General features: G+C 40.5%; 2 protein-coding genes across 3 annotated transcripts; both read right to left on the bottom strand.

The window, feature by feature from the left end:
- Window positions 1-1,578: 1,578 nt before the first annotated feature.
- tnni2a.1 (troponin I type 2a (skeletal, fast), tandem duplicate 1) lies at window positions 1,579-7,775 on the bottom strand. Of its 2 annotated transcripts, none has more exons than XM_068723170.1 (7): window positions 7,646-7,775; window positions 5,064-5,094; window positions 3,927-3,963; window positions 3,610-3,738; window positions 3,186-3,275; window positions 2,558-2,734; window positions 1,579-1,804 (listed from the first exon to the last, which is right to left on the bottom strand). In XM_068723170.1, exons 2-7 carry the CDS (start codon window positions 5,069-5,071, stop codon window positions 1,709-1,711), a joined length of 537 nt encoding a protein of 178 aa, XP_068579271.1. In that variant the 5' UTR covers window positions 5,072-5,094; window positions 7,646-7,775; the 3' UTR covers window positions 1,579-1,708. The 2 variants fall into 2 exon arrangements, with proteins under 2 accessions (XP_068579271.1, XP_068579272.1); XM_068723171.1 differs by lacking the exon at window positions 7,646-7,775 and adding an exon at window positions 7,372-7,401.
- Window positions 7,776-12,676: 4,901 nt separating this feature from the next.
- On the bottom strand, window positions 12,677-15,813 carry LOC137881594 (uncharacterized). Its single transcript, XM_068723595.1, has 4 exons — window positions 15,543-15,813; window positions 15,000-15,083; window positions 14,684-14,868; window positions 12,677-14,561 (listed from the first exon to the last, which is right to left on the bottom strand). The coding sequence occupies exons 1-4, from the start codon at window positions 15,634-15,636 to the stop codon at window positions 13,701-13,703; spliced, it is 1,224 nt and encodes a 407-aa protein (XP_068579696.1). The 5' UTR covers window positions 15,637-15,813; the 3' UTR covers window positions 12,677-13,700.
- Between the last annotated feature and the right edge of the window lie 1,765 nt (window positions 15,814-17,578).

Genomic DNA, 17,578 nt, shown 5'->3' with positions numbered 1-17,578 from the left:
TGGAGAACAAAACGCTGTTCAACGGTTCAACAGAAAGAGACAAAGATCCTGTGATCAACAGCTGAAGAAGAAGAGAAGAAATCATCACGTAAAAGAAACAGGAAGTTTAGATTTAAATCAAAAACAGCTTCCTGATTCAGCGTCAAGAGTTTCACAATAAAAGCAGCCTAGAACAACAATAGAACAAGCTGGAATCAACAATTACCTCATTATTTTCTATACTGATATAAAACAAGAAATTAAATCAACGTTTGTGCCTGTATTTAAATCAAAACAGCTTCCAAACTTTAAGGTTTTCGGTCTTGAAGCAAACCCCTTTTCATTAAATGTGGATTATGGATTATGTCTTTAATATGAAGTTGAACTCACAGTGTTGCTGTTGTCGCAGCCCGGCGGCTCTGAAAGAGACAAGAAACCTTAAAGTTAAAGTTGTTCACACATGAATAAACACTTAAATGTCCTTATATCTATATTATTATTATGTTAAAATATACATTTTTATAACTCTTATAAATGGTAAAAAAGGGGGTTAAAATAAACTGTTGCAACAAAAAGGTGAAAAATCAAACAAAACAACAAATTATTAAACATATTTAAAAGAAAGGTACATACCTCAGATCCGTGTCTCTTTTTGTGATCCGATTTCTGTGGTGTTTTGAAGTCACCATGAGGAAGATGAAGATACTTCACAGAGTTCTTTTCAGGGTACAAATGCTTTTACATGACATCATCTGGAGTCATATTTCTCACATCAACGACGTGTTGAAGATGACACCATGAGAGGATTTACACGTCATAAAACAAGTCAGAGTTGGATTATGTTCACTGCTTTTTAACGCTCTCACGACTCATTAACTTACATCCACCTGTTCTATCGATCATGAGCATTAACATTCAATATATACAAATTCAATTCAATATATACATACTTTTATACATTTTGTTATATATAATAATTATTACATTTGTAGTGCATGTATTTTGAATATCAATTTAAATTCACTAAATTGAGTTTAACGAAGGGCGGCAAACTATTACCCATGAAACCTCCACACTTTCATTGATATTATGTCTAACATTGTTTAATAATTGTTCTTTAAAGTAATCATCATGGCACTTAAAAAGTTATCGTCTAGTTATGGTAAAACAAAACAACTTCTAGGGGCTACTACTTTCCCAAAATGATACTCTCCGCCTCCGATTTAGCTGCTAGCTAACGTTAGCTAACGTTAATTTTAAATACTTATATAATAAGCTTAAGATTTAACTTGGAGATTCAAAGTACTCTTAATGTGGGATGTAATATATCAATAATGACTTCATTATTATTAATTTTACGAACACCTTAAGTGACTGTTTCATCTGTTAGCGTATGAAGGTCCAGCTAGCTAGTTTCCTTAAAGGTGCTAAATACGAAATTCAGAGCATATCTCATTGACTCCATAAGGCTCTCAACATGGCGACAGCTCAACCGGCGGCTCATAGCTAACAGCGCTAATATCTGATTTCTGCCTTAATATTTTGATTCCAGTTGTCAAATTTGGGGTTTTTAACGACAAATAAGCATAACTAAAACAGTTCCTTCAGTTTGTTTATTCAGTCAAACAGTTAGTTTATTAATAATTCTTATATTTGTCTATATCTAAACGGTCTGCCGGTCAATAAAAAAACAGGGACTTAAGATTCTGCAGCTTTGTTACGAGCTGATTTAAGCCTCGGCCTCAAACATCTTCTTCCTCCCGTCCATGCCGGCTTTGTCTTCAATGTTTTTACGCCAGTCACCGACGTCTCGCAGTTCTTTGTCCTGAAACACCAAAGACCCAAACTCAGAGCTGGACCACGAGGTTTTTATCTTAGTTTCAGATAATGGTCTGAATAAAAAAACTGGTTCAGGAGTCCTACTTTACTTTAGACTGAAGGACTAGTTAGCTTGACTCTCTTCTTTTTAACTATAATTGTTTAAATCTGCTATATAATATCTAAATAGTTACCGTAAGGGAAGGTTGGTGGAACAAAGAAATACTGATTTCTTGGGTGACCACAAAAGGCCACTTGTGAGGACTTTCTCAAAATGAAGCTAGTGTTAAAGACATTAAAACAGGTCTACCACTCTACAGTATGTAGAACCTTCTCTGGAGATGTTTCCGAGATTGAAGGTATAACAAATGTGATTTCCAACAATGTCTTTAAGAAAGAAGTGTAAGAAGTTACAAAGATCTATCACATCATTGGAGGAAGAATTCATCTACTCCGGATGGTTCAAACATGGAATTAACTCTGCAGGTTTCTATAGAAAACAGTTTCCATCCAAATGTAGAGCAAAATTTAAACAAAATCCGTAAAATAAAATGCAAATCTATGCGTGTTTCCATCCGCTACTGTGCTCAAAAGCCCAAAGCTCAAACTATGTAAAACCATGTGGACATGATGGAAATATGACATTTCTGTTTCATGTGTTAAAGTGAGGAAGGTTACGGTCTCCTCATCGCTCCACACACATCTCACGTTTTCATCTCAGTAATTAGGATATTTTTGTAAAACGAGGCCACTTCCTCACCTCCTCCTTGACCTCCTTCTTGACCTGCTTCAGGTTGGCCCTCAGCTCCATGTTGACCGTGTGCTTGGAGCCCAGCAGAGCCTTCAGCATGGCGTCGGCCGACATGCGTACTTTCCTCAGGACGGGCTTCTTGAACTTGCCCATCAGGTCCTGAACTTTGATTTTCAGGTCGTCGATCTGGAAGGTGGAAACAAAGAGGCCACGACGGATGAAAAGTTGAGTTGAAATTAGAGAAGTATTTACAATTTAAATTAAGCAATTTTCAAACATAGGGTATGGTAATTGTTGCCATTGTTTCATACCAGTGGCAACAAAGGATTTAATTACACTGCAAAATGAACAGTTCTTAATAAAGCCTCACCAGTTAAAAATGGAGATAAAGATGTAAAATGTGTAGATTTTGTAGCAGCAAAGAGGATAAGGAATCAGGAGACATCAGTGGAGAAAACAACAACAAAAAAACATGCTAAAATGCTAACGGTCCAATTTATCAACATTGAGCAGGACAAAAATTCAGCAGGACAATTTCGCTAACTTTGGAAACTCTGGAACCTCCACACGGTGTAAAAATAAAGTCACGACAACGTTTGGTAACCTAGCAGGAGTGTGAAGGTTTGAATAGTTCTACCTCCTTGTTGGCTTTATTGACTTTCATATCCAGGTCGTATCGCTCCTCGTCCATCACGTCGATCTTGTGGTGGATCTCTCGGCAAAGCTCCTGAACACAAACGGCAGCAAGATGGTCTAGAATATATCCATCTACTAAAGCTAAGAACAGTGAAGCTGCATGTTCTATGGAGGAATAAATACACAGTCAGGATGTAAACCCTGCATCACCAGTGACCTCAGAACTGACTGCATAACAGTATCATTGGTTTTATCTACATGGACACGAAATGTCTGTTTTTAAAACCCAACTGTTGGTTTATTTGCCTAAACCTAACTTACTGGTTTTGTTGCCTTAACGACGTAATATCGTCCCGATACAAAGGAGACATGTTGTGTCCCTGTACACAGAAGCAGTAGACACCATGTCTTCTTTCAGGACGTACCTGCAGCTCCTGCATGCTCCTCGGCATGGACACAGGAGGACAGGTCTCTGCCATGTACCGGCCCCTCTCCTCCTCTCGCTCCTTCTCCTCCTCCTCCAGTAAACCTTTGGCGATGGACAGCATCAGACTCTGCCCGACAACAGCAACACAGCATCAGATATTACTGAACATCTGTAGTTAGAAGAAGCATCTCTCTGTTCTCGAGACCAAAAAGAGTAAAGACATTTTTGCCAGTTGCTGTAAACCAAAGAAGTCACTACTTTTCCATTTCTTCTTATTTACAACACTGTAAAAAATGTCAAATAGAGATATTTTACCTTCAGATGGTGCTTGCGACTCGATGACATCTTTTTCCTAAAGGGTTTGAGAAAACGTTTATTATTACGGATTTCTACAGCAACGTATTAATTACAGCCATTGCATAACAAAATATATAAATATATAAAAATATATATATATATATATATATATATATTTACGGAGCTGGAGGAGGGGGAGTAATATTCCAAGAAAACATACAATTTATAAAGGTTGAAGGTTGAAATTGTAAATTTACAAGAAAACACTTTCTCTGAGATTAAAGTCACATATTTACATATTAAATAAAGATATATAAATAAATATATTTACATATTAAATAAATATATTTACATATTAAATAAATATATTTAAATATTAAATAACTAAATATATTTACATATTAAATACATAGATGTATTTACATATTAAATACATAAATATATTTACATATTAAATAAATAAATATAAATAAATATATTTACATATTAAATAAATAAATAGATGTACATATTAAACAAATACATATATTTACATATTTACGACGCCGGCGCCTGTGATTGAGTATTATTCCTGCAGTGGATGACTTAATCAAATCAATACTTTGCAATCAGATTTATCAATAAGGAAATTATGACAAATTATCATAAACATCCGGACTTTGAAGAGACATTGCTGTACCGTGGGCGTCTTCAGAAGAAACAACATGATTTTAATTTTTGTTCTCATAGAATTTGTGAATTCTTTGTAGTGAATTTACCACTTTAATCTCAGAAAATCTAATTGTTTTCTCTGAATATTACCCCCCATCCCTTGGATGGGTAATTTATTTCTGTTTATTTTTCATCTACAATGGCTCTGATATAAAAGAATATTAATTTTAAATTCATTCATTATAAACACAGTTGATGACTTGATTTTAGAAAGTTGCTGAAATTAACTAATTTTGACTGGAAACAACTCTTTTGAATTATGTTCCAATAAAATGCAGTCCGGTTTTAGGATGTGTTTCAGTTACACTTCTATAATCCTGTTTTAAATACAATATATGGTTCTTCTGATTGGATAATATAGATGACTTAATAAGTTTGACATTTTGAAGTTTAACTTCAGTGTTATTGGTCCAAAATAAAAGAATGAGACCCAGAATTACTCACTCCGACATCTTGGCGTTTTTGGCTTCAAAGCCTGCAGATAAACACAAGTTTCCATTTGAAATGGTTTATTAGTATACAAGAAAAGTATTTGAAAATCACAGAAAAGTCATTAAGTATGCGGCGGACAGGTGACACAAACAGATGGGAATAGGAAACAGGGTGAAGACGAGGTCAGACTCAGAAATAATAACTCCACTTAGAGGAAACGGGACACCAGCAGGGAGCTTCAGCCGAGGGAGAGACCTCGAGTCTAAATCAGGACAAGGATCTGGGGTCCAGTTGTCCCCTCCTGGGCATCCTATTCATGAAAGGTCTGTCTTCTGGAAGATTATCAGGAAACACTCGACACCTCCTCCGTCGGTGCAAACATCTCTGACTGTGACTCCGCAAATAGAGACCGACCAGAACAATCCGGATCAACAACAACTGGAAAACTAAAGATTCTCCAATCTTTGTCTAAAGTACATCACCACAATGATTTCTCCACTAATGCTGCATTCACATGACAAGCTCTGGTTCTTTAAAGTGAAGTCAAAGCTTCACGTGTTGAAGCTGCATTCTCTCTAGTGTCCACCAGGGGGCGACTCCTCTGGTTGTATAGAAGTCTAGTCTAAAATGACTCTACTTCTCTCTTGATTTATTCCCTCAGTAAACATTGTAAACATGAGTTTATGGTCTCAATCTCTAGTTTACAGTCTTCTTCAATACAGCATGATGTTCATTTAGTACATTATGGAACATTTAGAGTCAAACACACCATAGAGCAGGGGATGATTTAGGGGCGGGGCTACACGCTGATTGACAGGTCTCTACCAGAGACGTATACGCCGTCTCTACGTCACTCCTCCTCAGTCCAGATATGGTCACTTCCTGTTCACTGGGTGCAAAAAAACAAGATGGCGACGGCCAAAATGCCGAACTTAAGATTTCAAAATGTCCACAAACCGATGAGTGACATCCGGAGAATAAACCATCGTTAAAAAAAGAAGTACAATTACACAATTAAAAGATCCTCCCTAAAGTGTGAAACAAAAGATTGTCTCATAATCCCCAAATTCCCTGATCAACATCGATGTGTTTAAGTTCACAATAGGACTTAAAACAGAAACAACAACATTTTGGGGAATTTGGGGCCAATGTTACAAAATCAGACTTTGTGTCGTCCAAACACAAAAATCAAAGTTATAACAGCCTGCTTATGTTTCATTTGTCTAAAGTATGCTATGTTGTTACTCGTTAATTGTATTGTAACATTAATATTTTGTCATTTGCATGTTCAGGCTTAACTGTCAGACTTGTACTATACACAATTACTTCAAGATGAAATAACTTGCTTTTAAATAGTCAAACTGGGTTTTAAATTCCTTATACTTCAACGTTTTACTTAATTATCCATACATAGGTATTGTTGCTAAGATATAAACACCTGATCTAAACATGATGTTATCAGTTTAAAGCATAGCATCGTCAGCATAAGTGCGGTTACATTTCCTAAGTGCAATAACTTTTCATAGTCAGTCCTCATCGCCTCATAATTGTTTGGCAACACACATAATAATTAGCTTTTCATTGTAGCTCACTGCAACTTTACCAACAAATCAGTTTACTAAGATACTGGCTCATTTTGGACCACAGCTACAGACACAACAGAGAGCAGACATTCTGTACGGACCTGTATCTGAGAGTTAAGTAACGTCATCAAACAAAGGAGGATGTACATTTCTGAATTCAGTGGACACTTTTAGCCTCCTGAGATGATCCGAGTGTTCTTCAATGAACAAAATGAGCGCTGGGAATATTATGGCCTGAAATGAATAAAGCTCCAAAATAAAAAAAATGTAATCTTTTGTTGTCGTCAATCCTCAACCTGTGATACATTTAGCTGTCACACAAACTAATACATCATTAAAGTCATTTTCCTCCTACAGATACACAATGGGATGAGATGTTTTTATCCAAATTGTGCAAAACACATTCATTTGTTGTGTTGTACCTCGAGACCAGGAGCTCATGTGTAGATTCATACTACGTTTACATTATTAACCGTGTGTGTGTGTGTGTGTGTGTGTGTGTGTGTGTGTGTGTGTGTATTTGTAAGTTTACTCCAAGCTTTTTATATTTCTTATTTTATATTTTCTTGGACATATTTTTGCACAAGTGGACCAAACATGAAGCCAAAATGAACCGAAGCTGTCAGATTAATAACCGAGTCATTCTGAGCTCTTGACATATTAAAATGTATTGAAACACATTAATAAACACTCAGACTATCGCTTCACGACTCCAGAGTTCGTTTACACAAACGCACCTCATCACACCTGCAGCATCGACCACCTCAACCCCAAAAAGTGAACCGCACTAACAACCGAAACCTCCTCAGTGGACTTCACCGCCGCCGCCTCCATCCCCCGACAGCAGCAGCTTCTAACAAGCTGCTCAGCTTGTACATTCAAGAACAACACGTTAGCTTTAACAGGAGCTCAAAGAACCCTGAGCTGCGTGACGTCAGGTCCAGAAAGCTCGTCTATGAAGCATCTTCAGTGCAACAACAACCAGCAGAGAAAAGGAAACAGATTTCTCACCTTTTTGGTTCGGAGACGGAAGCAGAAGATTTGGGAAGCGGCTCGGTTTCGGGCTCTATAAGTTGGCATATATTGCATTCCCCAAAGGAAAAGGAAACCCCATCTTTCTCTTTATGGAAGTGGATTTCCTCTCAGACCAATGGGCTCACCACAACCTGAAATCTTATATCCAACCCCCCACATCTCCTCCCTATCTCACCATTATAAATAACCTTTTCTTAGATTGTTCCACTGACTGCATTATTCCTCCTGACCCCCCAAAAGGAAGCTGCTCATGAGCCAAAGAAAACAAAGAGAAGTGGGAGGAGGAGATCAACAAGATAGCACTAGATGAGCAGATTAATATTATCATATCAGAACACTTAATACAAGCAAGGCTGGGCCCCATGAAGGAAAGTGATGAGAGGTGAGGGGACGGCAGGTGGAAGGTCAGAAAGAGAGTGGAGTTGAGTTTCGAGGCGGTCATTTAAGACGCGCTAAGTGGACGCCGTTAAGAAACTGTGAACAGGATCGTTATGGATTTATGACAACAGCAGAGAAATAACCAGAAGAATGAAAAAAGTCTGAAGTAGAAAAGAATAAAGATTGTTTACTTGTTCTTCTTAGCTCAAAACCTGTTGACGAAATTGTTAAATCAGAGGATTTAACAATTTACAAAATCTGCCCATTTAGTTTCTTTTGGACCACAGCGAGGCCTCTGAAGATTGTTTGGAGTTATCAGCAACAGTGTACCAGTAACAGTCATAACACGCAGTAGCGTTGGTTGTTTACTTAATTTTAAGTTGCACAAATAAGCCAAGAAGTTTCTTTCAGTATCAATATACAATATACTCTATTAATGGGGGGGAAAATGGGAAAAATTCAAAGAAAACAAGTAAAAACATAAATACATAATATACAAACCTTGTGTTTCAGTGTGAAGGTCTTTATAAACATTATCATAATGTTTAAAGTGGGGAAGCATCTGCTCTGGTGTGAATCCAACAGATGGAGGGGTTCCGTCATGGCGGCTGGTGACAGACAAACTGCAGCATGTGAAGCCACGAATACACAAACGAGACCCTGAGACCACAACCACGACTGTTCCGGTTCATCATGAAGTCACAGTAGTTTTATTAAAGTGGATGGTCTGATGTCGGCTCGGGGCTTTTAGCAGAAATCTGATGTTGTTGCACTGTTAAATCGGTAGCTAGCATCTCAAGCTAACATGTCGGGGTCCAGAAGACGAATGAATGTCTCTCCAATGCAGAGGCTCGTTAGCTGTTGGGTCATTACAGCTGGTTGCTATGTATTTTTTTTGTATGGCTTTTGGGGGAAATTGTTGGGGGGTTTTGGGATACAGGACTAGATCTTCATGTCCCGTCTCAGAGACGTGGTGAGAGGACGCAGCCGAAATAGAACAAATTGACGTCACCTAATGATGACGGACTCAAAGCAGAACGACCTGTAAACTAACTCATTTCACTCGTCAGTTTTCAGTCATTTGAACCAGTTTACGTTGATGTATTTTAGGATTACCTGGGTCTGTTCCACGTACTGTAATTAACCCTAAAGACAGGTACGCTTAGGGCTGATTTGTTTTACGATGTCGTCTAACCACGTCTTAAGAAACAGCTGTTTTTAAACATGGTGTGCACAAATCTCAACGGAAGTAGTTGTGTGAAGATTTTAGAATAAGAGAGAAGTTTAGAACCAACGTGATCTCACAAAAATACCTGAAAGAACCACAATGTCCGTTAGAAATACACTGAGGGTTACTTACAACGCAAACCGTTCTGCAGACACCAAAAGAATGTACACCCTCTCCCGTCTTATGACTGCAAACCAAAGTTGTTTTAGTGGAGCAGTTTGTACTCAAGAGTTTTCAGCTGATATAATAGCTTCCTCCATTTTGAACACCTTTAAACCACCTTTAGTCGCAGTCTGCCTTGTAAGTCAGCACCAAAACGGGCGTTAAATACATACTTTTCTTTAATATTTCAACAGTACAAATTATATCTGACTTTAGAAACATGACATGAGAAACACATCGCTTCACATTTCTGAATATCATATTCATTGAGAACATTCTGGGCCACTGAGAAATCACCTGAGAGAACGAGTTAGAAAACCTATTCAGATTGATATGATGGGACTTGGAGCATTTACAACGAGGGATAAACCAAAATATGCAGATACTTTTGTCTACTACAGTGCCACCTTATGAACTATATCAAGGAATATATATATATATATCCTCTTCTTCGGTCTCATCGCCTGCATTAGTAAAACACTGGTACAAATATATTACAGCAAGGACCATTTTTACACAATTGTCAAGTTCGTACTTTTTCTGCTCAAAAAATAAAAACATCCCAAAAAATATTCAACGATTTCACGACATATCGAGAGGAGTTAAAAGTCATACAAAGTGTGCAAATGTCACCAAAACGGTCACAAGACGACTCCAAACGAAGGTTCCGTACTCGTAGCTTCACTTCCTCCCACAGCTCTCAAACGGCGACTTCACTCCGAGTTCATGTACGAATGTTACAAACGTCCTGTACAACTGATTTTCACTGAGGCTGCCCATGAAACAAAACAACATCAGAATGATTAAAACAATTTAAATGTAACTTAAAAAAACAAAAACATTGCAGTGTTACCGTTGTCCTTTTTACACAAAACATATTTGCATGATCTTTACAGGGAGAGGTTTTTCATACACTAGTATAATTGTTATACAGTGAAACGTTTTGAACTAATATTGTTTAAAATAACAATCCAATAATGCATTGGTGGTGGGCTTCATAGTTCAGATCGTGACAAGTTTTGTAGAAGTGAGGGATTTAACCGTTAGCTAATCAGAATTAAAATTGTAACCATTAAACTGAACCGTTAGCTAACTACAGCCAAACGTCTCTCGGCTTGAATGATCCGTTAGCTAACTAGAAGCTAACTTCACAAGCTAACGAATTCAGAGGGAATTGTCTTCATTGAAGTACGAGGGTCCAGCAGAAAAATCCAAGAGCGGAGTCTGGTTTAAACTAAAAATACCTTTAGCGCTATGATATAATGGTAAATTATAGTCTGGTTCATGCTTTAAAATAAATATAATTTAAGCTTTAAAGGGTACAAGGTTTCATTGACAAACTGGAAACTAATCAGAACCCAAATTTAGTCTAAATTGAATAGTTAGCTAACCAGAACCAAACTTAGCTAGCTAGCTAACGAATTTACAGCAATATAGTAATATAGGGCCAATATTGTCTGGTTTGTGCTTTATGCTAACGATACTTTCAGCTTTGATAGTTGGTCTCAAAGTTCAGAGGATAACGAGTTTTGTACAAGCGGTCATTTTTCAGTGATTTAACAGGAAACAAACCGTTAGCTAGTCAGAATCAAATTTCCAGCTGCTTAACTGAACCGTTAGCTAACCAGAACATAAACCTTTAGCTCCATAAATGAGTCATTATCTAACTATAAACTTAGCTGCCTCACCGAACCATTAGAACGAGGCTTAACTCAAAAAACCAAAAGTGTCTCAATTGAACTAATTTGGTTCAAGAAGAAAGTTCAACAGAAAGCGAATGTTCACTCAAATCAAACTCACAGCTGCATTATTGAACTATTAGGTAACTTAAACCAAACCTCTAGCTGATGAACTGAACCGTTAGCAAACCAGAAGCTAACGTTTAGCCAACTAGGTCACATTCCGAATGTGACATTTTCCGATCGGAAATGTAAACGGCGCATTCAGAATATGCGTCTCAATGAAGGGTCGTACCAACACGCGGCCTCTTGCCTGTTTACGGCCAGCTCAGTGGATGAATTGTCTATGAACAGCTTTAATAAATAACGCGAAAATATTGCAACACTAGCGTTAACGTTAGAGTATGCACGGCTGCATGTAACGGAAAGATTAGCGAAAAAATAAATACATTTGTATTAGCCACGTAAACAGCTTAGTGGGAATATTTGCACGGTACCATCGTGAGTTCAGATAATCTAGTGTGGAAAAAAAATTTTAAAAAATCACACGGCATATTTGAAACGACTGTTTTCAGATTATAACGTTGGCTGAAAAGCAAGAAAACAACAAAGAAGTCCTCTCGGTAATTAGATAGACGGCAAATATTTACCCCGATTAGTTTTGTCAGTACTTTCTGGATTGTATGTCGAGTATGAAAACCCGTCACGTACTGAATGTTGGTGCTGGAGCTGAAACTATTAACTGACTCAGTAGTTAAGACAGTAGGTCCAAACGAGACCTTTGAATAATCAATACTAATAATAATTGTACTGTTGTGTGATTAGACAATCACTGATTTCATATTTTTTGCTGGGTGGAGTTGTGATATGGAATGTGTGACCAAACAGAAGCTGTAGAAAAACATGTTTATGCCGTGATGTTAAAACACAATCAAAAACACAACGTGAACTCAAGTTATCAGGGATTCAGATATAGTGTGTGAACACGTGAACTGAACATTACCTCTGGTTGCTGTAGTGAGAATGTAAACGTCTCCCTCAGATGTGAAATGTAAATGTAAAGAATAATAATTCAAACGAAATTTTAAAAAAAAGGCAATAATTTGCATTTTGGACAACCCGGTGAGTAGTGCAAAATCATCTCTCGCAGTGTAAATCCGCAGATGGCGGTTTAGTGGCACCGACACAATAATACTGATAATCCACAGAGATGTACATCCACCCGGCGTCACCGAAGTTCAACGTCACAAAGTCGCAGTCCGAGCACCACCCGAGAGACTCAACCGAACGTACTGCGGCCCAGAGAGAGGCGGGGCTACAGCGGTCCTCACGGAGGACGAGGTCGGGCCGGTCCTCCTCCGTCCAGCAGGACTCAAGAGAGGAACGAAGGAGGACCCGGCGTGAAGCGAGCGTCCTCTCCAGATAGAATCACATCAATAGAAGTGTAATCCAGTCGGTGGTGATCGATCCCATCGGGACAAACGACACACATACGTCCTCCGACACACAACGTCTCCTCGCTGCCTTTTTGTTTCCACCACCGACTACAACATCCAAACAAACCTTTTTTTATTTATTTTTTAAACCAGCAAAATGTATTTTTAGAAAGAAAAGCTGACTGCAAGTTCACACCTGGCATCAGAAGTATCTCTAGAAATGCATCTCCTGAGACGCCGGTGTTCCCGTTTCACTTTAAGTGTTGTGTTTATGTGACGGAAGTGAAAACTCACTGAAAGCACAAACTCAAAAAAGGTACTAAGAGATAATAACCCATGAAGTCTAAGGGTTGTCTAATAGGATGAACACGCTGTGTACCAGAACAGCAGGATTGACTCCGCGTGGCTCTCAACATGGCGTCGGAGAAACTAGCGCTACACACACACACACACACACACACACACACACACACACACACACACACACACACACACACGGTGGAACAACTCTCAAGGGCAGCAGTCCAGCTTGGCCATAACTGAGCTAACGGTTAACGCTAATGGAGGTTGCATCGAGTTAAGATTGTGAGTTCACGCTCAAGGATAAGTAAATAATATATATATATATATATATATACACACACACACACACACACACCTTACCAGGATGCATTTCAGTGCCAGGTGTGAACCAGGCGTCACACTAACCTAATGAGTGATGTCCCACCCTGAACTGTACTGACATCAATAATCTCCTGAGATCCCCGTTAACAAGTCCCCCCGATTAAAAAACACACACACACACACACACACACACACACACACACACACACACACACACACACACACACACACACACACACACACACCACAACGGCATGGCACGCAACTGAAGCAGGACTATATCAACTATACAGCCAACACGAGTACACCATCATACCACGAAGCTGTGTATATTACAGTGAAGTCTATTGCGTCTCCTGTTCACATTTACAGGTTTCTGAAGAGGAAATACATCAAGATTCATAACTTTTACAACCACTGAACTCAAGTGGGGATGATGGCGTCCAGTGGACCAGTGGACCAGTGGACCAGTGGACCAGTGGAGAGTACAGCTGCCCCGTAGGGGGGGGGTGGGCTCCGAGGAGTCAGGTCCACGCCACTTTGCGTGAAATAGCCTGTTTGAAGCACTCGGGGTCGGTGTTGCCTCCGGGCCGCAGCGCCCTCTCCAGGCTCACCAGCACGTTCTGGTGGCACTCCCTGATGTTCACCGGGTACTTGGCCCTCAGCAGCTCGTAGGCGGCGATCAGCCTCATGTTCTGTTTCACCATCAGGTACTGGATGACGCACGTCGGCGCCAGAGAGAAGCCGTCCCGGCAGTGCACCAGGACGCGCTTCCTCTTCTCGGTGGAGGCGTCGATGCACTCGTTGATGTCCTCGAAGCAGCGCTGCTTCGGCTCCGGCACGTCTCCGATGTCCACCTTGAGGCGGGACCAGCTGTGGCGGGCGCCGCGGGAGCAGGTGCACGGCACGAGGTTGAGGCTGGGGCCCGGTTCCCCCGGCGCGCCGCTCATGTCGATGATGCCGTCGATGTTGTTGCGGCACAGGGCGCGCCCGTTGTACGCCGCGTTCAGGTTGCCGACGTAGATGTAGTCCGTCACCTTGGAGATGACGGGTTCGGAGTACTGGAAGTGTTCGGGTCCGCCCGGTTTGGGCTCCGGCGTGTCGGGGCCCCTGGCGCCCGCCGGCCCCGTGGCGGCTCTCCGGCTGTAGTTGCGCAGCTTCTTGGAGCCTGAGCGGGACGGAGGGTTGGAGTCCGACTCGGAGCTGCTGTTCCACGGCGGAGAGAAGAGAGAGAAGCGGCTGGAGGACTTGCTCTTGTTGAGGATCTCCACCGGGCTGGACAGGCCGGAGCTGGACGCCGTGGTGGAGGCCGAGGCGCAGAACAGAGACGCCCGCTCCAGAGATCCGGTGCTGCTGGCTGCTCCTGCACTGTGGGCCTGCTCCATCTGCAACACACACACACACACACACACACACACACACACACACACACACACACACACACACACACACACACACACTGAGTTTGTCGTCAAAGACCCCAGAAGTCGTGTCCGTCTGGACGTACCTGAGCTTTCAGGTTGTTCTTCCACTCCTGCGTCTCCAGAGCTCTGAAGCGTCCGCTGCTGTCGGAGGAGACCGACATGCAGAGGGGCCGGTGAGCTCGGGGGGGCAGCTGGGGGGTGAGGGCCACGGGGAGGGGCCGAACATCGGCGTGGTCGCTCCTACTCATCATCAGGTTTGGACAGGAGCCTGGGGGGGGGGGGATACAGCTTGGTGAAAACCGACGCTCTGCTCCGTCACTCGAACGCAACACACTGAGAGGCACAAACAGACGTCTTCGGTCAGGACCGACTGCGGAGGAGAGGCTTCGCTTCACCTACCGGCACATGGTGAGCGGCCGACGGCCTGAATGAGCGGAGAGTTCTGGGTGGTTTTCAACAGGCTGTGGAGGGTTCTCACTACACCTGCAGAGAGAAGCCTGAAGTAAGGCTGGAACCGACTGCAGCGCTGAGCGTCATCAGTGTCCATCATGACATGTGACACATGTGAGCATGTGATCAAACACACAACTTCATACCACAGTAATATATACAACTACACAGCTGGAACCACACATATAGTATGTTTCAAATATATTATGTTGTATTTTTTCTATTATATGTTTCTTGACTTTTGCTTTTATTTATTTTTATTTCCTCTGAATATTGTTATTGAATGCACCAAAGCACCAAAGGCAAATTTCTATAAATATTCTACTTTTTAATTATATATTATTATATTCACACATAATATTTAAGATAAAAAAAATAAAATAAAAAAAAAATACGAGAAGCTTATGACACAGAAAACATTGCTTATCATATATATGTACACCTACATTTAATTGAAAAGGTTGTTTTGAGGCCTAAATAAACAAGTCTCACCGATCCGTCCATTCTGCCTGCAGAGCACCGTTTTATCCAGCGGCTCGTGTACATCCGGGTCTTTGTTGTTCCACTCTTCTTCTTCGGCTTCCATGTTCCTCCTCCTGCAGACAGAGGCACAAAAACACCCGGCTCGTCATCCTTGGCATGCCGCGCGACACCTCGGCTCCATCGGACGGACACATCACATCGGCAGCTAGCTAGCTGAGCTAACTAACTAGCCGTTGCTTGTTAGCATGGCTAGCCGCCGTCCGCTGCTACCTCTGCGGGTAACCGCGTCCTACTGCGCCTGCGCGTGAAAGACCAACTACCGCCGCAAATTGCTTAAGTTTTTCCCCCTGGACTTTGCCTTCCAGGTTGTGTTAAAACCTCATTACAGACTCGACCAATCAAATATTCCATGTTTGAAGTTATTGAAATGAGGCGGGACGTTGGTGGAGTTCAGCTCTTGTGAATGAAAGCAGGAGTTATTCGCGTCTTCAGAGGAAAAACTAACCTGTAAGGCGTCGCTCGGCGGTATAACTAACACAGATTAGGAGTTGCTCGATACAGGTACGGGCATCTGTCAAAGGGGCGGAGTTAGTCAGCTTCTCAATGAATTAAACCCCTAACGTCTGATACGGTACATTAAAACTAACGCCTCTCAAACAATTCAACGTCTCAAGGTTAGCAACACATTTAATAACGATTAGAAATCTAATATTTAGCAAATTCAGATTATTAAAAAACACAACTTGATATCATTACAGTAATAATACTAAGGTGAAACCACGGTTATAGTTATATAGTATTTTTTTCAAATATATTTTATTGTATTTTTTCTATTATAGTTTTATGTTTGCTTTTATTTTTTTATTTCCTCTTAATATTATTATAATATTATACATATATATATATATATATATATATGTGTATAATATTATAATATATATATATGTATATACCTTAAATTTCTATACTTCATCTCACGACATTTCAGCAGGAAATATTTTTACTGCACTATATGTGTTTCACACATTTATAGTTAATAGTAATATTTAAGATAATCAATTCAAATTAAACACGTCTATGAGTTGTTAGCAGTTCCAACAAAGAGACGTTTCCTCCTCTAAATATTTTGATTTAAATAACTCTTTGAACAAATAAAAACATTAGAGAAAAGTTATTTGCACATTGTTGTATTAGTTCTTTTACTGAAGTAAACGTTCACACTGAGTCTCATCCAGGACAAGTTGACTTAATCTGATCCCATCAAAGCAAATGTGAATAAAATCAGCAACATCTTAACTCTGATCAAATACTTCAAAGTGTGAATCTGTTTCTAATAAAATCATTGTCAGTTGATCAAAAACGTAACTGACAGAACACATCAGAGCAGTGTTATCAAGATCAAAGGTCAAACTGTCCACTGTGAGACAATATAGTCTCACAATAATAAGAACTTAACTCTGTACAAAAGCAAACTTACCGTCTGCTTTAAAGTGTCCTAAACAGCTGTAACATACATCACACATCTAGCTTTAAGTTGTTACATCAATAAAAGCTTTAAAGAATAATAGTTAAGCTAAAGAAAGACTCACCGTGTGTGTGTGTGTGTGTGTGTGTGTGTGTGTGTGTGTGTGAGTGTGTGTTGCTGGTCCTCGGTGTGTCAGCGGACCGACTGAAGGTCTGAAGAACAATTATCTGGGAGCTGATCTGGAGCTCGTTTCTTCTTCTTGTGTTTAATTGGATGTCCGGGGTTCTCTCTCCAGGTAGCCTTAGTAACCCAGCGAGCCGCTGATGTCACGGCTCTCCATAATGAAGTGTGTGTGTGTGTGTGTGTGTGTGTGTGTGTGTGTGTGTGTGTGTGTGTGTGTGAGTGTGTGTGTGTATGTCGAGCTGCCTTTTGTCAATAACCAGGCCGGGAAATTCACAGGAGATAAGAGCGACAATGGAGCCACGTCTGCACCGCCGCGCTCATTATCTCACATCAACCCTCAGAGTGTGGAACCTTCACCAGCATCCACTCTTCTGGGTTTTAACTGTCGTCTCATTAC

The sequence above is a fragment of the Cebidichthys violaceus genome, unplaced genomic scaffold (assembly GCF_023349555.1).
Source record: "Cebidichthys violaceus isolate CVI_PGR_0920_01 unplaced genomic scaffold, fCebVio1.0.p SCAF_3, whole genome shotgun sequence".
Lineage (NCBI taxonomy): Eukaryota > Metazoa > Chordata > Actinopteri > Perciformes > Stichaeidae > Cebidichthys > Cebidichthys violaceus.
Note: the sequence above shows the minus strand (reverse complement) of the source record. Positions and strands in the feature narration are given on the sequence as shown.